The sequence below is a fragment of the Pantherophis guttatus genome, chromosome 4 (genome assembly GCF_059756535.1).
Source record: "Pantherophis guttatus breed Tessera chromosome 4, ASM5975653v1, whole genome shotgun sequence".
Classification (NCBI taxonomy): domain Eukaryota; kingdom Metazoa; phylum Chordata; class Lepidosauria; order Squamata; family Colubridae; genus Pantherophis; species Pantherophis guttatus.
In genome coordinates this window covers 1,160,146-1,187,318 of record NC_142066.1, presented here as the reverse complement: position 1 = coordinate 1,187,318, position 27,173 = coordinate 1,160,146, and the positions used below count along the sequence as shown (strand labels likewise).

At 52.9% G+C, this 27,173-nt stretch overlaps 2 protein-coding genes across 5 annotated transcripts in view; one reads left to right on the top strand and one right to left on the bottom strand.

The window, feature by feature from the left end:
• NLGN2 (neuroligin 2) overlaps nucleotides 1–12,755 on the bottom strand; it is a 55,702-nt gene extending 42,947 nt beyond the window's left edge. For 2 of the 3 annotated variants that reach the window (XM_034404688.3, XM_034404687.3), the window contains exon 1: nucleotides 12,384–12,755. The gene's annotated coding sequence lies outside the window, so the exon portion shown is untranslated. The remainder of the gene's footprint in view (nucleotides 1–12,383) is intronic. The other variant, XM_034404689.3, reaches the window with a different exon arrangement.
• A 91-nt stretch (nucleotides 12,756–12,846) lies between these two features.
• LOC117656534 (uncharacterized) lies at nucleotides 12,847–26,418 on the top strand. Of its 2 annotated transcripts, none has more exons than XM_060684682.2 (3): nucleotides 12,847–13,857; nucleotides 20,827–20,887; nucleotides 25,391–26,418. In XM_060684682.2, the coding sequence occupies exons 1-3, from the start codon at nucleotides 13,840–13,842 to the stop codon at nucleotides 26,236–26,238; spliced, it is 927 nt and encodes a 308-aa protein (XP_060540665.2). In that variant the 5' UTR covers nucleotides 12,847–13,839; the 3' UTR covers nucleotides 26,239–26,418. The 2 variants fall into 2 exon arrangements, with proteins under 2 accessions (XP_060540665.2, XP_034260591.2); XM_034404700.2 differs by lacking the exon at nucleotides 12,847–13,857 and adding an exon at nucleotides 18,835–19,888.
• The last annotated feature ends 755 nt before the right edge of the window (nucleotides 26,419–27,173 follow it).

The window sequence follows — 27,173 nt, the reverse complement described above, 5'->3', positions numbered from 1 at the left end:
CTAAAACACATCAATCACAGTCATCCAAGGCTCAACCACATCAACCATGGTCACCCAATGCTCAAACACATCAACCACAGTCACCCAACTCTCAAACACATCAACCATGGCCACCCAAAGCTCAAACACATCAACCATGGCCACCCAAAGCTCAAACACATCAACCATGGCCACCCAAAGCTCAAACACTTCAACCATGGTCATACAATGCTCAAACACATCAACCATGATCATCCAAGGCTAAAACACATCAATAACAGTCATCCAAGGCTCAGACACATCAACCATGGTCACCCAAAGCTCAAACAGATCAACCATGGCCACCTAAGACTCACACACATCAACCATGGTCACCCAAAGCTCAAAAACATCAACCATGGCCTCCCAAAGCTCAAACACATCAACCATGGCCACCCAAAGCTCAAACACATCAACCATGGTCATCCAATGCTCAAACACATCAACCACAGTCATCCAAGGCTAAAACACATCAATCACAGTCATCCAAGGCTCAACCACATCAACCATGGTCACCCAATGCTCAAACACATCAACCACAGTCACCCAACTCTCAAACACATCAACCATGGTCATCCAAAGCTCAAACACATCAACCATGGCCACCCAAAGCTCAAACACATCAACCATGGCCACCCAAAGCTCAAACACATCAACCATGACCACCCAAAGCTCAAACAGATCAACCATGGCCACCCAAGACTCACACACATCAACCATGGTCATCCAATGCTCAAACACATCAACCACGGTCATCCAAGGCTAAAACACATCAATCACAGTCATCCAAGGCTCAACCACATCAACCATGGTCACCCAATGCTCAAACACATCAACCATGGTCACCCAACTCTCAAACACATCAACTACGGTCATCCAAAGCTCAAACACATCAACTATGGCCACCTAAGACTCACACACATCAACCATGGCCACCCAAAGCTGAAACACATCAACCATGGCCACCCAAGACTCACACACATCAACCATGGTCATCCAATGCTCAACCACATCAACCACGGTCATCCAAGGCTAAAACACATCAATCACAGTCATCCAAGGCTCAACCACATCAACCATGGTCACCCAATGCTCAAACACATCAACCACGGTCACCCAACTCTCAAACACATCAACTACGGTCACCCAAAGCTCAAACACATCAACCATGATCACCCAAAGCTCAAACACATCAACCATGGCCACCCAAAGCTCAAACACATCAACCATGGCCACCCAAGACTCACACACATCAACCATGGTCATCCAAAGCTAAAACACATCAACCATGGTCACCCAAAGCTCAAACACATCAACCATGGCCACCCAAAGCTCAAACACATCAACCATGGCCACCCAAGACTCACACACATCAACCATGGTCATCCAATGCTCAAACACATCAACCATGGTCACCCAAAGCTCAAACACATCAACCATGGTCACCCAAAGCTCAAACACATCAACCATGGCCACCCAACGCTCAAACACATCAACCATGGCCACCCAAGACTCACACACATCAACCATGGTCATCCAATGCTCAAACACATCAACCACGATCATCCAATGTTCAAACACATCAATCACAGTCACCCAAGGCTCAAACACATCAACCATGGTCATCCAAAGCTCAAACACATCAACCATGGCCACCCCAAGCTCAAACACATCAACCATGGCCATCCAATGCTCAAACACTTCAACCATGGTCATCCAATGCTCAATCACATCAACCACGGTCATCCAAGGCTAAAACACATCAATCACAGTCATCCAAGGCTCAGCCACATCAACCATGGTCACCCAATGCTCACACCCATCAACTATGGTCATCCAAAGCTCAAACACATCAACCACAGTCATCCAAGGCTCATCAACCACGATCACCCAACTCTCAAACACATCAACTATGGTCACCCAATGCTCACACCCATCAACTATGATCATCCAATGCTCAAACACATCAACCACGATCATCCAAGCCTCAAACACTTCAACCAGAGTCATCAAAGTCTCAACACATCAACCATGGTCACCCCATTCAGGACCACAACGTGGCCAACTAAGCCGGCATAGCAACCCATCTAGAGACTTTGCAAGGTCTACAGGAGAGAAGAGCATCCCCCTACCCAGTAGGCAGGATTTCAACACTCATCATCCCCCGTCCGCAGGGTTAAAACCGGAATGGACGAATGCAGCAGATTGTCTATTGACTTCAAACCTGACCAGCTCTCTAAACTGCAACTCCCAGCATCCTTCAGGGTCAGGCTGGCAGGGATTGCTGGGAGTTGTGGTTTAGCAAGACAGGGGATATGCCTTTATGCCAAAGAAGAAAACCTCTGTCTTAATTCCACACTGGTGTTTTTCAAACTTGGCCGCTTTAAGATGGGCGGACTTCAACTCCCAGAATTCCTCAGCCAGCAAGCTGGCTGGAGAATTCTGGGAGTTGAAGTCCGCCCATCTTAAAGGGCCAGGTTTGAAAATGTAACTCTTTCTAATCCCATCAAAACCTTATTTTTTCCCATTCTTAAGCATCAGACGGCCAATTCTGCATCTCTGTATCACAACCAACACACAACACAACTGATAAAGGTGACTCAAAACCATTCCAAAGAGTGGGAAGATCTTCCCAGGTTCCAGGGGTCCTGTTAGGACTTTTGGGGGGGGGGGTTTCCTGCTGAGCTGCATGGATCTGCAGGGGAGGGGAAAGTGACATCACCCCCATCCGTGACATCATTATACACAGAGGGAGAATGGTGGAATTTGCCTTTTTTGAACAATGAAATCATTTTTCCCACGTGCCGATGACCTCTGAGCATGCATGAATGATTTTTCTCCTAAAACATGCATAGTCCTCAATTTACGACCAGCATTAAGCCCAGAATTTCAGTTGCACAGCAAGAAGGTTGTTAAGGGAGCCGCGCCCAATCTTATGACCTTTTCCCACACGGTTACTAAGCGAATCACTGCAGCTGTTAAATGTATACAGGTCGGCCTCGAAGTACGACCGCCACAACGGAGCCCCAAATTTCTGCTGCTAAGTGAGAGCTTTGTGAAGTGAGTTGGGCCTCATTTGATAGCCTCTCTTGCCACCGTTGTTAAGTGAATCGAGACAGGTGTTAAGTTAGCCGCCCGGATGGTTATCTTGGCTCGTCAGCAGGTCGCAAAAGGGGATCGTGTGACCCTCGTCATAAATACGAGTCAGACCCCAAGCATTTTGATCACACGACTGTGGAGGGGGGGGGGGACGGGACACACTATGATTGTCGTAAGTGCGAGGATCGGTCATAAGTCATTTTTTTCCAGCACTGTTGTCACTAAATGAAGAGTGGCAAGTCGGGGGACTCCCTGCAGTTGCATCTGGGGCCACTATGGACTAGCGCCTTGAATACTCTGAAAGTCAGCTCTCTGCAACGGCTGATTTTTCTCTTCCTCGACACAATTCTATTGGCAGCACTGGGTGGATCCTGGCTGGGTTGGCATCGCACGGCTGGCCAAGTGTGCCAGGCACTGGCCAAGACTCCCAGCAGCACCAAGGCCAACGGAGGCTGCTTGGTCCTCCTCGGCCTGCTTCGATGGAGGCCCAGAAGATGCCACGTTCCTTCCCACCGAGGCCACTTATTCTGCAATATCTGGATCGAGGTCAATGCCAGCTCAGACAAAATCCAGAGCTGATCCACGTGCCCAAATTTGCATTCCTCCATCCTCCAACCCGCTGGAGGGCGTGAGCCAAAGGGAAAATGAAAGAAGCCAGCAAGATGAAGAGTTTTACGGGGCCTCTCTAGGACTCTGCCTCTCTCTTTCCAGAAATTGTGGGCGCTCCCTCCCTGGGGTGGCGGGGGGGCTTAAGAAGAGTCTGGACAGTCACTTGCCTGAGATGGCATAGGTTCTCCTGCTTGAGCAGGGGGGTGGACCAGAAGACCTCCAAGGTCCCTTCCGGCTTTCTTCTACTCTATTCCCTGGTCTATTGCTCCTTTAGAGCTCCTTCCTCAACCTTAGCAACTTCAAGACGAATGGACTTCAAATCCCAGAATTCCCCAGCTGGGCTGTTTTCAGACATGTGGGTTTCACTTCCCAGATTTACTCCACCAGCAACCTTTAAGACATCTGGACTTCCAACTCCCAGAATTCCCCAGCCATATGCTTTAAATGGGTGGACTTCCACTCCCAGAATTCCCCAGCCAGCCTGCTTTGACAGATGGACTTCCACTCCCAGAATTCCCCAGCCATATGCTTTAAATGGGTGGACTTCCACTCCCAGAATTCCCCAGCCAGCCTGCTTTGACAGATGGACTTCCACTCCCAGAATTCCCCAGCCAGCCTGCTTTGACAGATGGACTTCCACTCCCAGAATTCCCCAGCCATATGCTTTAAATGGGTGGACTTCCACTCCCAGAATTCCCCAGCCAGCCTGCTTTGACAGATGGACTTCCACTCCCAGAATTCCCCAGCCAGCCTGCTTTGACAGATGGACTTCAACTCCCAGAGTTCCCCAGCCATATGCTTTAAATGGGTGGACTTCCACTCCCAGAATTCCCCAGCCAGCCTGCTTTAAGATGGGTGGACTTCAACTCCCAGAATTCCCCAGCCAGCCTGCTTTAAATGGGTGGACTTCCACTCCCAGAATTCCCCAGCCAGCCTGCTTTGACAGATGGACTTCCACTCCCAGAATTCCCCAGCCAGCATGCTTTAAGACACGTGGACGTCCTCACCAGAGATGCTGGCTGGGGAATTCTGGGAGTGGAAGTCCATAAATCTTAAAACTCGCTGAGGTTGCAAATCTCTGCTTTCGAGCCAGAGAAATGTAAGAACACTCTAAAGTCTAAACCTTACAGTGCATTTCTCTGGATTTGTGGCGTTTCAACAACAGCCTGTCTGCTCCCCTTTTAAGGTTATGAGGGGGCCCACATCTCCTCCCCTGAAGCTGGACTACAAGTCCCATGGTTCCCCAGCCGGAGCTCGGCGGAGGAATAATGTTGCTTTCTCCCAACGCCAAAATGACAAGAAATTTCACTCGTTTGATGTCTAGTTGTTTCTTGGAGTTGAGCCAGGAATTTTTAAAAGGCATCGATGGGGAGGGGGGGTTTGGGGGGGCCGAAGAGGATGCCCCCGTCCAAATGGCATCTTGAGGGGACCGACACTAGAGTCCTCGTTTTACGACCTTTCTCACCACAGGGATTCGTTAAGCGAATCTGGCTTCTTTCACTGACTTTGCTCGTCGGAAGGTCGTAAGTTTGAATAACGGTCATAATAAGGCTCCCGTTTCAGTGCTGCGGTAACCTCGGTCACTAAGCGGACGGCTGTAAAACGAGGATTAGCTGCACAGCTTGGCAGCTAATCGCAATTCAGAAAATCCGCTTTGATCGTTTGATAGTCAGACCTGCCAGAAAGCAGATCTGCCTTGCTATTTATTCCTTCTGCTTTCCCGGCCTCGCAAGGTTGATCCGAAATCGGGGATCTGATTTCCCGCATTGTTCTGAGTGCTTGTTGACTCCGGAAACCATCATTCTGGGCTCTCACGTACACCACCAACCATGGTTTAGCAACTACAACTAAACTGAGGTCAACTAAGCCACCAGGACTCAGTGAAGGGTGCGGAAAGCCAGAGCCCTTGGGAAATTTTAGGATGGGAGGGGGCTTGATTTGGGGGAGGCGGCTTGATTTGGGGGTCCTTGACATCTGGGCAACCACACACACACATACGCAAACACACAAACACACAAACTTAGGTTTCTGCAAAGGATGGGAAGAAGGAGCAGCCGGTGTGTGGCCGTCACGATGACATCATCGCTTGTGACATCACCATGCAGCAGGATGTGGGGATGTGTCGAGTGTCAGGTGTCTTCCCGAGGTCCATATCAGACACTCCGCGGGTTCTCACATTCATCCTTTGCGTGTTTTACACCTGCGTTTTCCAGCCTTGGGAACTGTACGACGGGTGGGACTTCGACTCCCGGAATTCCTTGGCACAAATGCATTCCTTTTCATGTAGATACCCACTCTCTTAGAATCCCTTCCTCTGCAATCGCTCCGCTCCAGGAAATGGTAGGGGGGGAAAAAAAAAAAAGAGAGGTGTAGCAGTTGGCTGGGGAATTCTGGGAGTTGAAGTCCACCCGTCTTACAGAGATGGAGGAACGCAGGTCTGCAAAATGCAGATAGCCCTCAACAGTTCGTTTAGTGACCGTTCGAAGTTACGACGGCACTGGAAAAAAGTGACTTAGGACCGTTTTTCACTCTTACGACCCTTAGGGCCACAGGAACAAAATTCAGAAAGACCCTTGGCAACCGAGTCATATTTATTTATTTATTATTTATTTATTAATTTAATTTGTATACCGCCCTTCTCCCAGAAGGGACTCAGGGTGGTGAACAGCCAAAATTAAAAAACATGCAAAAGCAAAAGTTAAGATAATTAAAAAGAGTTAAATCACTGGCTACCCAATTTAAAACCCCAAATCCATAAAATTTAAAATCCCAATTTATGACGGTCGCAGCATCCCCGGGGGCCGAATTGTGGGCCGAAACTATTTAATATCTTTTTAAATTGTTTTAAATTTTGTATGCTATGTTTTTACCTTGGCTGTTCACCGCCCTGAGTCCTGCTGGAGAAGGGCGGTATACAAATAAAATGAATCAAATAAATAATAAATGTGTCACGTGATCCCTTTGGTCGGCAGGGAAGCCGGATTCACTTAACGACCGTCTTCCTAACTTAAAATCACCGCAGGGTTTCACTCAACAGCTTTTGGCACGAAAGGGCGTAAAACGAGGCAAACCTCACTTCACCGATCTCTCCCTTAACGATGGAAATGTGGTCGTAAACCGAGGACTGCCTGTTTTTGTTTTGTTTTTTTAACTTGGGAGTCGACGTCCCCAAACTGACCCCCCCTATGCTAAATTAGGACCTGACCTGCTTTCAGGAAGGTTGTGTGAACCAAAGCAAGCCATCCTTTGGTTGAGAATAAGAATTGGAAGGGATCTTCGAGGTCATCTAGTCCAACCCCCCCCCTTCCCAAGCAGGAGACCCTACCCCATTTCTGACAGATGGCAGTCCGGTCTCTTCTTTTTGAAAGCCTCCAGGGATGAAGCTCCCGCAAGGGGCACGCTTTCCCCCCAGCCCTCGGTCTTCCTGCTTGTGGGGAGGGGGGTTTCCAGCGGCTGGCTGCCTCTCCGTGCAGCTGGCCGCGAGGGAGGAGGGGGCTCCAGGCGGAAGCAGGAGCCTCAATAGAAAGAGCCATGCTGGATGCCTGCCAGAGTTGGGCAGCCACCGGCTCTGAAGCGGGCAGAGGGCCAGAGCGGGCATCCAGAGAGGCCCGGATCCCGCATCCTCCACCTGAACCTCTCCGGCCTGCTGGGGAAACAGGTGGGAGGGGGCTGCCAAGGGAAGGAGCCCCTCCCAAGACGGGTCCAGTTGGGGTCGCTGGGAGACAACGGGGGGGGGGTTGGGGAGGGGGGGGGTTTCAGTCCTGGGGGAGAAGGTGGAGGGGTGGATCTGGGCTCTCCTAGAGATGGAAGAGGAGGAAGAGGAAAAGGAAGAAGAGGGGGACAAAGAGAAAGAGAAGGAGAAAGGAAAAGGAGGAGGAGGCGGGCAAAGAGAAGAAGAGAAAAAGGACAAAGAGGAGGAGGAGGAAGAGGAAGAAGAGGAAAAGGAGGAAGAAGAGGACAAGGAAGAGAAAGAGAAGGAGGAAGAGGACGAGGAGGAAGAGGAGGGCAAAGAGAAGGAGGAAGAAGAGAAAAAGGACAAAGAGGAGGAGGAGGAAGAGGAAGAAGAGGAAAAGGAGGAAGAAGAGGACAAGAAAGAGAAAGAGAAGGAGGAAGAGGACGAGGAGGAAGAGGAGGGCAAAGAGAAGGAGGAAGAAGAGAAAAAGGACAAAAAAGAGGAGGAGGAAGAGGAAGAGGAGGAGGCAACAGTCTTACCTAGTGATGCCTGCAGGGAAGCCCCCAGAAGAGTCAGGAATCCCCTCCAGATGAACTCCAGACCACCAAGAGGGCGCCAGGTTGGGGGAAGAGAAAAGTCCTCGGCTGGGACCGGCCGGAGCCTTCTCCAACCTGGCGCCCTCCAGATGGGCTGGCTTGCCTCTCTTTGCCTGCCCTTCCTCCTCCCCTTCCCCGGCCAGCCAGCCAGTTGGGGATGATGGGTGGGGGAAATACAAGCCCCCCCACCACAACCACCACCCCAGACAGCAAAAAGGAAAAGCCTTTGAGGAAATATTTATTGGCCATAAAACTGGATTTTGGGGTGCCACAAATGAAAGCGTTGGGGGGGGAGGGGGGGCCGCTGCCAGGAGCCCCCTCTACGGGGGAGGGGGGAAAGCTTTCAAGCTGCCCCATTGGGACTTTTTAGGGTTTCGGGGGCTGCCAATCCGGGGATGTTGGCTTTTACCCGGCACACACGAGCTCACTGCAGGGACACTCACGTCGTGAACACGCGCCACGCATCCACACGCGCGCACACACACATATACTCACACACGACACGTACCCACGTAGGGAGGGACGTCAAAAGGAAGGCAAGCGGGGTGGGCCAGCCTCCCACCCCCCCAAGGGCCCGCGGACCCCCCCCTCCTTGGGAAAGGAGCCAAGAGGCACCCCCAGACCCATCTGCCACCGCCTCCCCCCCCCCGAGCCTCTGCCGCCCCCTCCTCTGCCCTACCAGCCCCCACCCCCCCACCCGGTGTTACTACGCGGCCGTAGGATGGAGCCAGGGGGAAATTGGGGAGGTGGGGGGGAGAGCCCTGAATCCCCCCCCCTCTCTGCCTGGAAAGCTTCCTCTCTCGGCACATCTGGGCATTGGGGGGTTGGGGGGTGGGATGCAAGCCGAACCAGCCGCCCCTCTTGCTCTGCTCTTCCCGCCTCGGAGGCTGGGGCGGAACCCCTCCTTCTCCCCCCACCCCCCGCAGAGCCGTTCACGATGCTGGGGGTCCCCAAGGCTTACAAAGAGGGGGAGGGGGAGAGAAAGGGGCAGTGCGGTTTCTGCTCAGTCCTCCGACCCCCCCCCCCCCACAATTTTGGGGAAGGAACAGAAGAGGGTCCCCACCCGCAGGCCCGTGGGGGTGGGGGGGGAGAGAGCCAGGGATGGCTCCGGGTTCTGCTGGCTGCAGGAATCGTGCCTGGCACAAAGACCCCTCCCCTTCCCCCTTCCCTTTCCTTCCAGGCATCCCTCCCTCCCTCTCCCTCTCCCCCCCCGCCCCAATCTCCATCAACCCCCTCCCCCTTACCCCTCCAGATGTGCCTTGCTCCCGTTTTGCGACTTGGAGCCCCGGCAGATCGGGAGGGTGCGGAGCGGGCCTGGGAGGGTAGGGGAGGGGAGGGGGCTGCCTGCCTGCCTTCCGCCCTTCCTTTCTCCCCCTCCCCGCTGCTTCCCAGCTGACGGCTCTCTTAGCAACAGCCAGTCAAGGGCCAGGCTTTGGGTAGGGGGGCAGCCTTCCCCACCCCATCAGTCCCAGTCAGGAGCAGATAAGACTACCCTCAACACCGGGGCCGGAAGGTGCGGGGAAGGAGGGGAAGGGGGGGGTTCCCCTCTTTCCAGAATGTCTGAGCTTCCCAGCCGGTGGGGCTGCTCACAGCACTGCCCCCTGCCCAGAAATCAAAGCCCCCTACTCTCTCTACCACAGCTCCCTTCCCCCCCCCTCCAAATTCTGGAGGCCTCCAGAGGCCAAGTACAGATAAAAGACCCTTCACCAATGAAGCACTTAGAATCTGGGCTGCAAAGCTTTGGGATCAGAGCCCCCTTCCCCCCTTTTTTAAGCCCCCACCCCAAAAAACATCCTTTTGCAGTCTTAAATCAAAAAGAGGCAGGCCTCCTCCAGGCCTGGGGGGGCTACTACACAGCCCATAAGCCCTGCCAACTTCCCTATTATTCGCTCTTCCCTCTGCCTCAAGAGGGGGTTTTTTTGGGGGGGGGAAACATTGCCCATAAATGTCTACTCAGGCTATGCTCAAATAGCCCACCCCCCTTATTTTATTCAATCGACTTGGTGGGGTTGGGGGAACACCGGTGGAGGAAGGGGGGGGAACCGAAGCTTCCTTGGCTTAAAGGGCCACCCCAATTCAAACCACATGAGTACAGACTGGGAGGGGGGTCTCAGGGCCCCCCTCCACCTGTTTCCCCCTCCTCCCTTGTGAGAAACTGCTGCTTCCAGATGGGTTGGGGACCACAAATCCCAGCATCCCCCAGCCAGGCTGGCTGGAAAGGCCTGGGCCTGGTGGGAGAGTGGGGGGGGGGTTCCTCTCCAATGGACCAGGCCCCAAATAGCACATGGTCAGGAACCAGAAATCCAGAGCGCTCCATCCGGCCCAAAAACCTTGGCCCCGTTTCCTTCATCAGCCCGTTTCGGGGGTCCACCCCGCACACACTGAACCCCCTTTATTGACCTATGCTTGTTATTTATTTATTTTTATTTATTTCCCCATCCGTTAAATTTCGGAGTCCACACCCTGCAACTCACCCGATCACAAAACAAAATTTATTATCATTTTTTTTTTTTGCAAGTCCCATTTTTGGAACATGTGCTCAATTAGACTTCCTTGAGGCCTGGAAGAGAGGAGGAGGTGTGTGTGTGGGGGGGGGGAGATAAGAGAAGCTGAAGGCTCCGAAGCCCCCTCCCCAGACAGAAAGAGGGTCTGATCTCCAGGGTGGCTTGGCCCTTTCAATTTGGGGACATTCCCCCCCCCCAATTTCCTCACAATTTCTAGAGAAGGATCCCAGAAGCGTTTCTGAAGGGGAATGGATTCAATTCTTTATACTTGGCAGGCCTTGAACCCAGGACCACCACCGGTTCCCAGAGCCAGGAGTCCTTGTAAATGGGCCGCGCTCCCCCCCCCAACTAAAATTGAGCTTGAGAATGAAGTCCATTAGTTTCTACAATCAGGACACAATGGGGGGGAGGGATTCCCCCTCCACATCCCCACTTAGTCTTTCTGCCCCCCACCCAAGCTAGAATCTCTTAAAAGTGGGGAGGGGGATTTTCTGTCTGCTTTGCCCCCCACCCCCAAGGGCCCAATCCGAGATTTTGCACCCAAGAAAGCATGAAACAGTCTAATCCTCTTTCCTAGGGGCAAAAGAGGCCTGGGGAAGGAGGGGGGGGGTCATCTTTGGACAGGATTAAGAGGAGCCCCCTCCCCAGTGCCAAGGGCTTCCTCATCATGGGGGGGGAGACTCCTTCTCTGCCTCTGACCCCTCTCCCCACACCTGCCCCTCCCCCATCTTTCCAGGAATAGCAAACCCCATCTAGAGATGGGCAGGGGGGTGTTTCCAGATTCCCCCCACCTCTTGTAGCATCCCCACAAACCCCACCTGCTCTTTTGGGGCTCCAGAAGCCCCCAACACACACACACACACAACAGGCCTTGCTGCTACTGACTCCCCCCCCAAGCCAGCCATCTCTCCCCCCCCCACCAGCTCTGCCCTCCCCTTCCCTCTGCCTCCCTGTCTTTGATCACAGCTGCTCTTTCCCCCACATCCCTCTGCCCCCCAAAATCCCCTCCTTCGCTCTGCCCCCTTCCCCACCGCCAGGGAGTGAAAAGAGGGGGGGGTTCGCTTTGCCAGGCAGAGTGTTGTATGTGTCAGCACCTCACTCACTGCGCCCCCCTCCCCAAGCCACGTTCAGCCTCCAGGGAACCCAAAGTGGGGGGGGGGAACAGGGGACGGGGACAAAGCTGGCTCCGGGTGCGAGAGTGGGGAGGGGGCCCCCAAGGATGGGAGAGGAGCCGGACAGCTGCCCAGGTGTCCGCGCGGGAGGTGCAGCAAAATGGACGGAACAAACCGGCAGCTGGGTGAACTGGAAAAGCGGGGTGGGGGTGGGGGAGCATCCGAAAGGGATGGAGGGAAGGAGCCATCATTGCAGGAGGGAAAGGAGGGTGGGTGGGTGGGCTTCAGGATTTCAGGAAAACCACCTGCCCGCAGGGAAATCTACCGGGGGGGGGGAAGAGAGGGGGAGCAGACTTTCCTCGGTTGGGAACGATGGTGTGGGATGAGGTGGGGGGGAGGGCGAGGGAAGGGCTGCCCTGATTTGGGGAGTGGGGGAGGGCGGCGCGTGGAAGGAGCACTTGGGGCCTTGGCCCCCTCCCCTCCCCTCCCCTTCCCCCCTCCCCAATGGCTCCAGGCCAGGGGGGATTTCGGAGCTGGGGATGGATGGATGGATGGATGGATGGATGGATGGATGGATGGATGGAGGGGGAAGGGAGGGGGGGGTCCAGCCTTCGAGAAGCAGGAGAGATGCGGATTTGCGGAGAGAGGCGGGGGGAGAGAAGCAGAGATGGAGAGGACCAGGGATGCGAAGCGCGATGCCAGCGCCGGGGAGAGTCGGGGGTCCCTCGCTCGCTCGCTCGCTCGCCCACCCACCCAATCGGGGGATGCTTACCGGCCTTAGCAGGAGGAAGAGGAAGATGAAGAAGAGGAGGAGGAGGAGGAGAAGAAAGAGCCGCCGCGCCGCCGCCGCCGCCGTTTCTGGGCTCCGCGCTCGCCGGCCGGGTCTCGGGGTGCAGCCGCCGCGCGGGGCTCTCCGCCTCCGCCGCCCTCGACGCGCGCTGGCCGCATCCTGGGGGGAGGGCGCGGGCGCGGGCGCGGGAGGAGGCGGCTCTCAGCCGAAGGCCATGGGGGGGGGGAAGGGGCCGCCGAGACCCCGAGGAGCCGAGCCACAGATGCACCGGCCGCCACGACCCCCGCCGCCGCTGCTCCAGCCGCCCGCCCGCCCGCCGATGATGCTCCGCTCGCTCGCTCGCCTGCCTCGCCCACCTCCCGCATCAGCGGCCGCGTCAGGGCGGGGGGCGGGAGCCGCGCGGGGGGCGGGGGGAGGAGGGGTGGGGGTGGGGGCAAAGAATAACCCGGACCCCCCCCCAGTAGCAGGGACCGCGGCCGAAGCGATTGAGGAGGGGGCGCCGCCGGAGAAGGGCGGGGGGGGGCGCGAGGAGTCGCGCAGGCCGGACCCCCCCCAAGTGACAGGGTCCCCTCTCAAGGCCGAGGGGTGGGAGAAGAAGCGAAAAGAACCCGGATCCCCCAAGTGGCAGGGCAGCAGCACCCCCCCCCCTTCAAGGCCAGGGAGACCCTTCTGGACGCAGGCAAAGAGATTGAGGAGGGGGCGCCTCTGGGGAAGGGGGGGCAGCCGCGCAGGCCAGACCCCCAAGTGGAAGGACACCCCCTCAAGTCCGAGAGGTGGGCGAAGAAGCGGAAAGAACCCAACCCCCTGCCCAAGTGGCAGGGCAGCCCCCCTCAAAGTGAGGGAGACCCTTCTGGACATGACCGAAGGGATTGAGGAGGGGGCACCTCTGGAGAAGGATGGGGGGGCATGAGTCGCGCAGGCTGGACCCCCCAAGTGGCAGGGCCCCCCTCAAGGCCGAATGTGGGGGGGAAGAAGCGGAAAGAACCCAGACCCCCCCAAGTGGCAGGGCAGCAGTCCCCCCCTTTCAAGGCCGGGGAGACCCTTCTGGATGGGGCCAAAGGGATTGAGGAGGGGGGAGGCCTCTGGAGAAGGGTGGGAGGGCGCAAGGCAGACCAGTCGTGCAGTCCGGACCCCCATGTGGCGGGGGGGGGAGGAAGGCTCCCTTAAGGCCGAGTAGCCCCTCCTTGTCAAGGACGGAGCAATTGGGGAGGGTCTCAGCTCCCAAAGGGACACCCAGACCCTTCCCTAGGCTGGAGGACCAGGTTTCGGTGTGGGGGAGGGGTTTACGGGCACCTGAGTTGGGGGGGTTTGGACAAGTGCTGAATCTGGACACACTCTGCTAATGGGGGGGGGTTGAGGGTCTTCTCTGTTAGGGGGCCCTGAGCATCAATTGATTAATCCGACCCATCGATTGCTGGATATAAATCCACCCAGCTGGATGAAGACCCCACATCTGGTAAGAAATCTGGCCCCTCCCCCACCCCCCACCCCAGACCTGGTGCCCCCACCATTCTGCTTCCAGAACGCAGCATGGGGGATTCTGGGAGTTGTAGTCTCCAAAGCGTCCATGTTGGTGGCCCTCCAGCCTTCTGAAAGAACGGAAGCCCACCTGCCTCCAAGGTGAAGATGGGGGCTTGTTTTCTCAGGCTACGCTCCGATTAGACGCATTGTGGCTTGTTGAATAAGCCACCATTGTCCACCCGCGATCCTAAACCCATCAATCATGGCTTATCTCGCCTGGAATACAGTTAGCCCAACTGGTGAAATTCAAACAGGCATCCGGTGCTGGATTTAAGTAGGCCAAGAATGCAGAATATTAGACTTGGAAGGGACCTCGGAGGTCTTCTAGTCCAGCCCCCTGCTCAAACAGGAGACCTGATGCCGTTTCAGACAAATGGTTCTCCGGTTTTTTCATAACAACCTCCAGCGATGGAGCACCCACAATTTCTGGTGGCAAGCAGTTCCACTGATTAATTGTCCTCACTGTTAGGAAATTTCTCCTTAATTCCAGGTTGCTTCTCTCCTTGATTAGTTTCCATCCGTTGCTTCTTCTCCTGCCTTCAGGGGCTTTGGAGAATAGGTGGACCCCCTCCTCTTCTTTGGGGGAGCCCCTCAAATACTGGAAGATGTCTACATGTCACCCCCGGTCCTTCTTTTCGTTAAATGTCACATCCCCAATTCCTGCAACCGTTCTTTGTACGTTTTCGCCTCCAGCCCCCCTCATCCTCTTAGTTGCTCTTCTCTCTTGCGCAGCTGAAGGCTTGAAGCCCCCCTCCCCTTTGAACCCACGGTTTGAAGCCCCCTCCTCACCTGCATTTTGATGTGACATCCTTGGAACCTGTGAAGACGGTGGAGAAGTTCCCACGAGCAAAATGTTAAAAAAAATCACCCAACATCCTCTTGCATCTTATTTATTAAATTTATTTATTTATTAAATGTATACGCCGCCCCTCTCCGGAGACTCAGGGCGGTTGGACTGTCGCCTTCTGACAACAATAGATTCCAGCTCCCATCATCCTCGGCCGCTAAATATCTCGCTTCTAGTTCTGCCAAAATAAAGGGTGAGAATTGGGGGCGGAGGGCACACAATCAACCCCACCAAGCTGTGACGGTGGGCATCCTCGTGGTAGGCACAGCGTGGAGCCCATGCTTAGAATTCGTCGTGATTTGAGGTGGTCAAATTGCAAGAATCCGGCGATCGGGGAGGGGAGCTCTGGCAAGGAGCCCTCCCCCACCCACCCGTGGGTTGGTACGGCATTTTGTCTGCAGAGGGGAACCCCAAAACAGCCAGAGGTGAGCTCCACCACGGGCCAAACCTACGTACCTTCTGCTGAAGTTCATCAGGTCTGATAACGGCACAGAGTTTCCTGCTTAAGTAGGGGGTTGGACTAGATGACCTCTAAGGACCCTTCCAACTCGAGATAAATCTGTAAGGCCAGTTTTGGAGAGAGAGAGGGGACTGCTGTTGAGTGAACGGCCTCCTGGGAAATTTGAAGGTGGAGGCAAGGAGGGGGCCTGGGGGCCGAAAAACACCTGATGCCCCCCCCCCTCCCAGAATGTGTCCGATCCATGGACAGCCTGACTGCCTCCCTTCCAAGGGAACCAGGGAGGCTTTGCCCCAACAGCAATCCTTGACTTACGACCGCCATTGAGCCTCCCCCCCCCACATTTCTGTTGCTAAGAAAGAGGCGGTTGCTAAGTGAGTTTGGTCCCATTTAACGACTCGCTTGCCTTAGCGGTTGTGAGTTAAGCGAGCCCGACTTCCACACGGACGTTGCCTGTCGTAAGGTCGCAAAAGGGGGATCGCGTGACCTCCAGGATGCCGCCACCGTCATAAATGCGAGTCAGCTGCCGAGTTTCTGAATGTTGGTCATGGGGGTGGGGGTTGCTGCAACGTTCGTTAAGTCTGAAAAGTTACGGCCCTCGGTCTCTTTCTTTCAGCGCCGTTGTAACTTTGAAACGGTCACTAAACGAACGGCCGTAAATTGAGGAGTCGCCGTGTTAGGGTCTCGCACACAAGAGACACGAACCCGATGCAAATTCGATCCGAAATGCAGTTCAAGGTAGCCTGGTGGCTCAGCAGACTGATAGCATTGTGATTAACATCCAGCTGCCTGCAATTACTGTGAGTTCAATTCTCACCAGGCTCAAGGTTGACTCAGCCTTCCATCCTTTCTAAGGTAGGTAAAATGAGGACCCGGTTTGTGGGGGCAATAAGCTGACTTTGTATAAATGTACAAAAGGATGAAGGCTACTGCTTAACGCATTGTAAGCTGCCCTGAGTCTCCGGAGAAGGGCGGCATATAAAAATAAATTTAAGAAAAACAAAAAAGGAGATTTTGGAGCAAGATTTGAGGCCAGGTTTACTGGGGGGTGGGGGGAAGTAAGCCCCCCCAAGAGGGGGTGGGGGGAGGCTAAACTAGAGGGGATGGAAGTACCCCCCCCTTTGTCAAAATCAATACACCCCACTTCAACAATAAAGCAAAGTTCCTTCTAGTCATAACTGTTTCCAGACCTGGCCTACCTTGCAGGTGGAGACAATTTGGAAATTATACACACGCACTCACTCACTTACACACACACACACAGAGAGAGAGAGAGAGAGAGAGAGAGAGATCTTCATCCTTCTCCTTCTGCTCCTTTCTTCCTTCCACTCCTCTTCCTCTCCTCCTTCTCTTCCTACTCTTCATCCTTCTCCATCCCTTTTTCTCCTGCTCCTTTCTTCCTTCTTCTCCTCCTTCCTCTCCTTCTCCTCCTTCTTCCTCTTTCTCTCCTCCTCCTCCTACTGCCCTCCTCCTCCTCCTTCCTCTCTTCCTCCTCTCCTCCTTCCCCTTCTCCTTCTCTTCCTTCTCTTCATCCTTCTCCTTCTCTATCCCTTCTCCTGCTCCTTTCTTCCTTCCTCTCCTCCTTCTCCTCCTCCTCTTCATCCTTCTCCATCCCTTTTTCTCCGGCTCCTTACTTCCTTCTTCTCCTCCTTCTTCCTCTTTCTCTCCTCCTCCTGCCCTCCTTCTCCTCCTCCTTCCTCTCCTCTTCCTCTCCTCCTTCTCCTCCTCCTTCTCTTCCTTCTCTTCATCCTTCTACTTCTCCATCCCTTCTCCTCCTGCTCCTTCCTTCCTTCTTCTACTCCTTCCTCTCCTCCTCCTCCTGCCCTCCTTCTCCTTTTCCTTCCTCTCCTCCTCTCCTCCTCCTTCTCTTCCTTCTCTTCATCCTTCTACTTCTCCATCCCTTCTCCTCCTGCTCCTTCCTTCCTTCTTCTACTCCTTCCTCTCCTCCTCCTCCTCTCTTCCTGCTCCTCCTTCCTTTTTCTCCTTCTCCTGCTCCTCCCCCCTTCTTCTCCTTCTTCCTCTCCTCCTCCTGCTCCTCCTCCCAAGGAGAGATCCAGTCTTCGCCTTGCAAACAGCTCCAGGGTGCGGCAGAGTCAGATCCAAGAGATCCAGCTCCTGTTCTGAGCCTTGTCCTCCCCATCTACTGCCCCACCTCCCCACAGCAAGCCCCCCCCTCCCCATTTCCCTTTCCCCCAGAGATGCCTTGCCCTGGATAATCGCTTCCCGAGGCCGAAGCTGGCAACCTGGATGCAGGCTGGGCTGATCTAATTAGCAATTAGGTTCTTCTCACCTCTTCGGGCACAACTCCTACCTTCCTCTCTTCCTGCCCTGCTGCCTCCCCCCCACACACAAGCCAAGACCCCAGTGCCCCCCCTTCTCCAGCTGGCATAGTTCCAACCTTCTCCCTGGGCACCCTGGCACCTCGTCAGGCGGGCAACCACGAGGGCTCTTTGCTATCTGGCAGGACCTGTTTGTGTAGCCCTTACCTGGCCCACAGGTGTGGAAATGATGGGGAGAAGATTATGGCTTTGACCTCACTCCCACCCCACCCAAAGCCCCCCCCCTGAGCTCATCTGGGTTTGAAAATCCCCACCAGCACAAAAAAGAAGTGTGTAGAAAATGTGTGTAAGCAGACGATTGTGCCAAGCGTTTAACCTCGATGCCTCTGCCCAGAATTTAAACCTGGCGTTTTGCCTCCGGATCTGTCCGGGGTGGGAATTAAAGGGCAGAAAAGTCAAATAATCATCAGTTACGCCCTTTGTCAGGAGTTCTTCCCTTGAGCTCATCGGGGATTTAGTTTTACACCCAAACCAGGGAAGGTTTAAAGCAGGAGTGCCACTTTTAAGACCTCTGGACTTCAACTCCCAGAATTCCACAGGCCTTAAAGGGACCAAGACTGGATTTTAAAGGATAGGAGCCCTAAAAAAAACCAGCAACCCCATTTTTTTACCGAGGCAGGAGTTGAAACATAAAAAATAATACAGATAGTCCTCGACTTACAATGGTTCATTTAGTGACCAACCTGAGAGTAGCGCTGAAAAAAGGGACTTACGACCGTTTTTCACACTTAGCGACCGTTGCAGCATTCCCTTACTTGGGGGATCAAAATTCAGACACTTGGCAAACTGCTTCCTATTTGTGAGGGTTGCAGCCTCCTGGGGGTGGGGGGTGGGGGTGTCACGCGATCCCTTTTAGCGACCCTCCGACAAGCAAAGTCAACGGGGAGAGCCCAGATTCATTTAAGGATGGGGTTACTAACGGCAAGTGACTCGCTTAACAACGGTGGCCGGGAAAGTCGTACTGTGGGGCAAAGTTCACTTAGCAACTGTTTGGCTCGGTGGTGGTGAGGGGCTTCGGAGGGTGGTCCCAGCCAGGGATGACATTTGCAGTGGGTGGATCTTGTAAATTCTCCTGCTTTTATCTGGCAGCCTGGTGGCGCCATCTGGTGGCAGAATGTGTGGGGAGGGGGGGGACTCTGGGGCGGTGGGGGGGGAGGACGACTGTGGGAGCCAGAGAGGCAGGAAGGGAGGCGGAGGAATGAGAAAGGAGGAGGGAGGGAGGGAGGAAGGGAGGAAGGGATAGGGGGAGGAAGGGAGAAAAGGAAGGGAGGGATGGAGGGAAGGAAGGAGAGAAAATGGAGAGAGGGAGAGAGAGAGGAAGGAAGGAAAGAAGGAAGGGAGACATAGAAAAGTGAAGAGCAGGAAGGGAGGGAGGGAAGGAAGGAGGGAAGGGATAAAATGGAGAGAGGGAGATATAGAAAAGGGGGAGGGAAGGAAGGAAGGAGGGAGGGTTAGATGGAGGGAAGAAAATGGAGAGAGAGAGATAGAAAAGAGGGAGGGAAGGAAGGAGAGAAAATGGAGAGGGGAAGGAAGGAAGATGAGAAAAAGGGAGGGAGGGAGGGAGGGAAGGGATAAAATGGAGAGAGGGAGGGAGGGAGGGAGATATAGAAAAGGGGGAGGGAGGGAAGGAAGGAAGGAGGGTTGGATGGAAGGAAGGAAGAAAATGGAGAGAGAGAGATAGAAAAGAGGGAGGGAAGGAAGGAGAGAAAATGGAGAGAGGGAGGAAGGAAGATGAGAAAAGGAAGAGAAAAGGAAGGAAGGAAGATAGAGAAAAGAGGGAGGGAGGGCAGAGGAAGGAAGGAAGGTATAAAAAAGGGAGGAAGAGGGAGGGAGGGAAGGAGAAGGAAGATGAGAAAAGGAAGAGAAAAGGAAGGAAGGTAGATATAGAAAAGAGCGAGGAAGGGTGTGAAGGGGACAACGGAGACGAAAGAGGGAGGGGGGCACCCAGGGGCTCAGGAGGGAAGGCTGCCCCCCCCCACCAGCCCCCCCAAGCCTCCTCCAGCTCACAATCCCTGGGTGTGTGTGTGTGTGTGTGGGGAAGGCTGGGTTGCATCACAAACCCTGCTTGGGCCAGCCCCTCCAGGGCTCTCTCACCCCACCCCCCCTGCCAGGGCCAGCAGCAGCCCCTGTGCCAAGCGGAGGGGGCAGAGGGGATGCCTGGCTCAGGCGGCCAGCTCCCGGCCGAGGTGCCTCGCCCATGGGGGACACCAGCCTCCTGTGCCACCCACCCCCCGAGGGCTGCTGCCTGGAGCTCCACGAGACCGTGGCCGTCTTGCTGGCACTGATCGTGGTGGTGCAACTGGCCCTCAAACTGGCCACCGTGGTGAGGGGCCCCTGGGGGCCCGGGGATGGACGCGGGAGGCCTCAGCCTCCAATGGGGGCGGCCTTGGCTTGGGGGGGGGCTGTTGGCAGTGGGGGGCAGGCACCGAATACGATGGAAAGAGTTAAGGTGGCACCCACAACGGTTCAATCCAATCCTCAATTTATGACCACAACGGAGTCCAGAATTTATGTCGCTAAGCGAGACAGTTCTGAGTTTTGCCCCGTTGTACGACCTTCCACGCCACAGTGGTTCAGCGAATCACTGCATTCGTTAAGCGAGCGACATGGTTGTTAAGCGAATCCAGCTTCCCCATGGATTTTGTCAGATAGAAGGTCACAAAAGAGGATAGCGAGACACTCCCCCCCGCCCAGGATGCTGCAACCGTCATAAATATGAGACAGTTGCCAAGCATCCGAATGTAAATCACACTGGGGATGCTGCAACGGTCGTAAGCGTGAAAAACGATCATAAGTCCCTTTTTTCAGTGCCGGCGTAACTTCGAACCGTCACTAAGCGAAACCATTGTAAGTCGAGGACTACTTCTACTACAGGTTCCAGTCTGTCTGTCGTAGGAGTCTATAGATGATTGGTGGGGGGGGTGTACCCCATGGGAGTTGTAGTCCTGTCCAAGAACAGGACTCATAGTTTCAGAGCCCAATTCTGCCGAATTTTGCACCTTGATTTTTTTTTTTGAGTTGGGCGTGAAAAAGTCTGTCTTTCCGGCATTTTTAAATGATGCTTTCTAGCTGTTTTTTTTTTTTTTTAACTTTCTGCTTTTATTCACATATTTTTATATGGTTTTCTCAACCACCCAGAGTCACTTATAGATGGGACGAGCGGTGTAGACATTAAATGAATAAATACACAGAGAAACCTCTGGCCCTTGGTTTATTATAAAATTTATGGATTAAACTCCCTCCCTCTTTCCTCCATCCCAGATCTGCTATTACTTCTGCTGCTTCGTGAGGAACCTGTGCGGAGGGCAGGCTGCCACCAAAGGTGAGGGGGGGGATTGATGGCAGAAACTGGGGAGTTGGGGGGCGGCCGGCGTGGAACAACTTCCGTTGAAATGTTTTTGAATATTAGTAAAGTATAGAAGTAAATCATTGAGGGGTGCGGTGGCCTAAAGGCAGAGCTCTCGCCTCCCAATCAGGAGGCCGTGAGTTCTATCCTAGGTAGAAACAGATATTTCTCTCTCTGAACACACTGAGAAATATATCTGCCGAACAAAACTCCTCATTGGCGACAGGAAAGGCATCCGGCCAGTAAAACACTCAGCGCCATTCAGTTGCCCAGACTTCACCCCGATGCAAGGGATTATGGGGTCATTAAAAGAGGATGATATAAATCAGTGATGGCGAACCTTTTTGGCACCGAGTGCCCAAACCGGAACGCTAGAAACCCAAAAACCAGCTCGCTGGTGCACTCACGCCTGCTTTTTGGCCGTTTTTCAAGCCATTTTCAAGCCGTTTTTTGGGCTGTTTTCAGCTTGTTTTGGGGGCCAAAACCAGCCTGAAAATGGCCCAAAAAAGGCCCAAAAAAGGCCTGAAAAAACAGCCTGCATTTTGGGCAGTTTTGGGGCCGTTTTCAGGCTGTTTTCCGGTGCTTCGTGAAAGACCAGAAAAGCAGCTGGCGACGGCACACGTGCCCACAGAGAGGGCTCTGATGCCATCTCTGGCACGCGTGCCATAGGTTCTGTTAAGGAATTCGCAGAGTAACCCTTGAGTAGCAAGGGTGTGCACATGAAAGCGACTGAGAGTAGGTACGAATAAACACAGTCAACACACAGATACACTGAGTTGTGTTTACTTTCAGGAAATAGTAAGGCACAGTCCAATAAACAGTCCGGGTCATACACATATAAAGCAGGAGATAGCAAAACGACAGTCCAGGGATAATCCAATAACAAAGTCTTCTTACCAGTCGTCGCAGTCATTCACAATAAACAGTTCTTCTGGATTTGCAAACAGAACTATCAGAGAGCAAGAACAGCAAAGAGAAAACAAACCATTTTCTAGCTCCCTCTTAAGGACAGAGCTAACCAATCAGGACGCAGTATGATGCAATACAGCAGTCTTAAAGCAACATTGATGGTTTATATATTGCTAACCCAACAAGTTAGGTAACAGTCACGTCCTAACAGGTTCGCCATTCACGGATGTAAGTAATTTAGCCTTTTCTTCCTGATGCCACCCTGAACCTGGGGGTGGCTCTCACCTCCTTCCAAAATTAACATTTTGAATTTAAATTTAAAAAAAAATAAAACATGGACCCACGATTGAATGGACTCTGGGCCATCCGGTTGGTGAGGCCGCGGAGGTCTCCTCCAGCAGGTTCTGTTCTCAATCTTGTCCTTCAGCTCTTCCATCGGTGCCCTTTGGGCGGATCTCGCCTTCTCCTCTCGCCTTCCGTCCTACGCAACATTACAGGTTCCCCAAGGGAGCTTTCTGGGGGGGCCTCCCCTCCACCCCACCCCCACTACAATCCAGGTAGGCTAAATAGGTAAAAGTAAAGGTGCTTCCCCACCCCGCAAGAGGCAACTGGACTTTCTGGGAGGTTTTTTTCTTTCTTTGAAGACATTTCGTTTTTTCCTTCGGAGCCGAACAAGCTACTTGGATGAGAAGCGAAACATTTTCTTTCTTTTTCTTTTTTTGTAGTAATTTTTTTTTTTTTAAACACACAAAGAAACATCCATCTTTTCTGAACAGAATATTGGATTTATACAGATTTTGGTTCATCTTTAACACAATTTTATATATAATTTTTCTCACCTCCTTTATTCTCTCTAATTCTAAGAAACCAATATTACCCTTCCTCTTAACTTCGCATCCTAATATAGTTCAATTTTTCTTTTCCCTCCTTAAAATTTGAACCCCTAAAATTAAATTCATGTAACATATTACAATCCCCAGTTATTACCTTAAATTCTCTTATTCCAGTCACCAATGATTCTTTTATCAACTATTCCAAATAACACATTTCAACAATTAAAGATATTCAATAAAAAAAATCAATTAAGTATCAATCTTACTCCAATATCTCTACATTTACATTCATGTAACATAATATGCCACCCTGAGTCTCCGGAGAAAGGCGGCATATAAATTGAAGTAATAATAATAATAATAATAATAATAATAATAATAATAATAATACACTTCCCAATTATTTTCTTAAATTTATAACATAATACAATTTCCAATTATTTTCTTAAATTCTTTAGTTCCAGTCTCATATTTTTTTCTTTGTTAACGCTTTCTTAAAGCGAAACGTTTTCAAAGGAGAAAAAAAAAACTCAGAAAGTCCAATTGCCTCTTGGGAAAAAAAAACCCATTGGGATAAAGGTGGTTGTAACAGTGACAGAGTTCGAAGGGACCTTGGAGGTCATCTAGTCCAACCCCCTGCTCAAGAGCCTTGGTGGTGCAGTGGACTAAAGTGCTGTTAAAGTAGCACTTAGCTGCCAGCTGCCTGCAATTTCTGCTGGTTCGAATCTCGCCAAGGCTCAAGGTTGACTCAGCCTTCCATCCTTTCTAAGGTAGGTAAAATGAGGACCCAGCTTGTGGGGGCAATAAGCTGACTTTGTATAAAAAAGAACACTGCTTAGGGGGGGGCCCAAAAAGCCCTACTAAGCAGGTATATACAAAAAGTATGAAGGCTATTGCTTAACACATTGTAAGCCGCCCTGAGTCTCCCGAGAAGGGCGGCATATAAATCGAACCAATCAATCAATCAATCAATCAATCAATCAATAAGCAAGATACCCTCTATTATTTGAGACAAATTATTGTCCAGTCCTTTCTTAAAAACCTCCAGTGATGGAGCATTCACAAGTTCTAGTGGCAAGCTGTTCCACTGGTCAATTGTTGGGAAGTTTCTCCTTAATTCCAGGTTGCTTCTCTCCTTGGTTAATTTCCACCCGTTGCTTCTTGTCCTTCCTTCAGGGGCTTTGGCGAATAAATTGATCCCCTCTTCTTTGGGGCAGCCCCTCAAATATTGGAACCCTGCTATCATGTCCCCCCCCCCTATTCCTTCTTTTCTCTAGATTGGCCAAACCCAAATTCCTGCAGCCATTCTTCCTAGGTTTTAATCTCCGGGCTTTTAAATCATCTTATTTGCTCTTCTCGGCACTTTTTCCAAAGTCTCAGACTCATTTTTGTAACGTGCGGGTGCAAAGCTGGATGCAGTAATATTCCAGGTGCGGCCTTACTAAGGCTTTACAAAGCGGTGCTAACTCTTCACCTGATTTTGATTCTATATTTGTTTATTTGACGTTTATTTATTTAGAATTCTCTGCCCACTTTGGCAGGGTGGGTGCCGAACCGCAAATCTACCCTTTAAAACACAAGAACTCTTGGGCTCTCAACGTTTCCGCTTGAATGCGGGGTTAATCCCTCTTGTGTAAATAGATAAGCGAATGGTTAAAACCGCTACCCTGAATGGCGGAAAGGCAAGAAATTGCAGATAAAAACATCGGGTCACGAAACGTTGTGGCACACGTGGAAGTGTGCGGTGTAAACAAGCGACAAAGTTGCGTTCCCGAGGGAATTTTTTTCCCAGGTGTTGGAATATTTTCTTCCCCCTCGTTCTCCTGGGAGAAGCGCAGAGCAAGCCGAAACCCACGCGGAGGCCATAAAACGAAACCGCGTAGAACGAAATGAAAATAGAACTTAAACCCCCCTTTTTTTAAAAAAATGGCAAATACGCATCGTTTCTTTCGTCTGGAAGGGGTTGAGCCTGGTTGCATAATTTCAGGGGTCTCGAAAGCAGGCATGGGTGCCACGTTCGGTGGCCTCTGACACGCAGGCGAGCAGGGATGAATTTCGCAGTTGTTCCCTTCTGCGTTTCAGCAGGGAGTATTCGGTGCGTGTGTCTCATTTTTGCACTCTGTGTACAGGCCGTCCTCAACTTACGACCACAAAAGTGTCTGTTGCGAAGCCAGACCGTTCTTAAGTGAGTTGTGCCCCATTTTACCCCCTTTCGTGCCACCGCCGTTAAAGTGAATCACTGCCGTTGTTAAATTAGTCACAGGGTTGTTAAGTGAATCCGGCACCCCGTTGACTGTGCTCGTCCGAAGGTCGAGAAAAGGGGATCATGTGACACACCCACACACCCCGGGAGGCTGCGGCCATCGTAAATATGAGTTTTGCTCACGTGACTGCAGGCATGCCACAACGGTCGTAAGTGTGAAAAATTGCCATGTGTCACTTTTTTCAGGGCCTTTGTAACTTTGAGTGGTCACTAAATGAACTGTTGTAAGTCGAGGAGTACTTGTAAACCCCAAGTCCTTTTTTAACCGTCAGATAGTTTTCTCAAAGACACTCCGTAAAAAGGGTTCCCGTACGAGAGGTCTGAGGTTCGATATCGCTCGCGATACCCCACCAGCTTTGGGTCCACAGAGGCTGCCAAGACGCCAAATGGCTTTGATGCTGGCAGGGCAGTGCCCAGCCTGGCCACTCGCGTTCCACGTCATTTTTTTGCCAACGGATCTTCTCTCTTTTCCAGAACCCGAAAAACCTCCCGTTCTCGTCCGCCCGGTGAAGAAAGTGTATCCCCAAAAGCCATCGATACAATACTCCGACGATGATCCCCCGCGACGGCGGCGCCGACGAAGCCGATCGCCCCAACGGCGCTGTCTCCAGTGTACCCTGGAGCCGCTCAAGTTGACCATGAACTTAGAAAACAGGCACTTCCGATGCAGGGAACACTGTCATCACCGACACTTGTACCCCGATTATCTGCCGTGCAGCTTGCCCTGTTATTACAACTGCGAATGCGACAACCGACCCCGACCCCGGCCCCGCACCTCCTCGGCCCCCTCAGCCTACCCCAACCCCCATTTCCGAGATGTCGCCGTGGGGACTTCCGACCTGGTTGTTAATGTCCCTACCGAGGAACGCCGGAACACCATCACGGCCACAGAACCGTACGTACGGACCCCGGTGGCGGAACCTCAGCGTCGTTCCATAGCCAGCGGCCAGGAGGCGGAATATCTACCAACCGGACAGCACTCCCGGCGTCCTGCCCGAGTGTACATCTACCCCGTCCACCCTCAGACCCCACCGGGGAGTCGGTCACCGACTCCTGAAAGGGGGCGCCGGCGTCGGACCCTCAGCCAGGACGAACAGGCGGAATTAGAGGCGCGCGAGCAGCGCCGAGGACGGGAATCGGAGACACCGGCCCCTGCAACGCAGCAGCTGCAGGTCTCTGCCGGGAGTCCTCCCCGGTTCCATAACATAGTCAACACCATCATGCAAGCAGGGACCACGCCAACTGAAGGCGGGGCAGCCAACACAAAGAGGCCGTCCCGGGCCGAGACCCCACCATCCGATTGGGTGTACCGCTCCAAGTAAACCCTCAAGTGCAAAGCAGGGTGGAGGAGGAGGAGGAGGAGGAGGAGGAGGAGGAGGAGGAGGAGGAGGAGGAGGAGGAGGAGGAGGAGGAGAGAGGAAGGACAGACCCGTAGCTGTCCACAGTGGGTCCATGTTGGCTTGGGGAACAAACATTAAAGGCAAATCCATCCATCCCATAAATTTCGTGGCGTGCTGCTCACGTGTTCTGAGGTCTTTGCAAACACTTTCTTTTTAAAGTGTCTCAACCAACGATCTTGGGGGGGTGGGAGGGCAATTTGTGGACACCCCCTCCAAGAAACTCCATTTCTCACCCACAGAAGTTTGTTCACCTACCCCCATCCAGGGCCAGAAAGGTCCTGCCCGCCTGCCTGATTTTTGGCGGGTGGGGGAGAAACAACCGGAGGGCCGCTGATTGCAACTCATCAGGAAATTAAATGCTATTATGCAAATGAGGAGCCACGGTCTCTCGCCCCCCTTTGACAGCTGTCAATCAGCGTCTTCCCAAGGACAGAATGTTTTTGCTGTCATCAGCACGGCGGCCCTGATGCTAATGATTTTTATCTGCCTTTCAACCTGAGCATAATTTCCGCAGACCTCTAAGGGCATCGTTTACATTTTGATGCGCTGTTTGGAGAACCCGAGAAAGTTACAGAATAACAGAGGCCTTCCTCTGGAGGTCTTGGAGGACTAGAAGACCTCCAAGGTCAAAGGGACCTTGGAGGTCTTCTAGTCCAACCCCCTACTCAAGCGGAAGACTCTAGACCAGTCATGGCTAACCTTTTTGCCGTCGCGTGGCAAAAACAGGGGGAGTGTAGGGGGGTTGCGCGCGTGTGTGCCCACACTCATAATTCAATGCCCCCCACGCCCCCTGTGCATGCACGCGCAACCCCCCCAACCCCGCTCCTCCCGCTTTTGACATGCGACGGCAAAAAGGT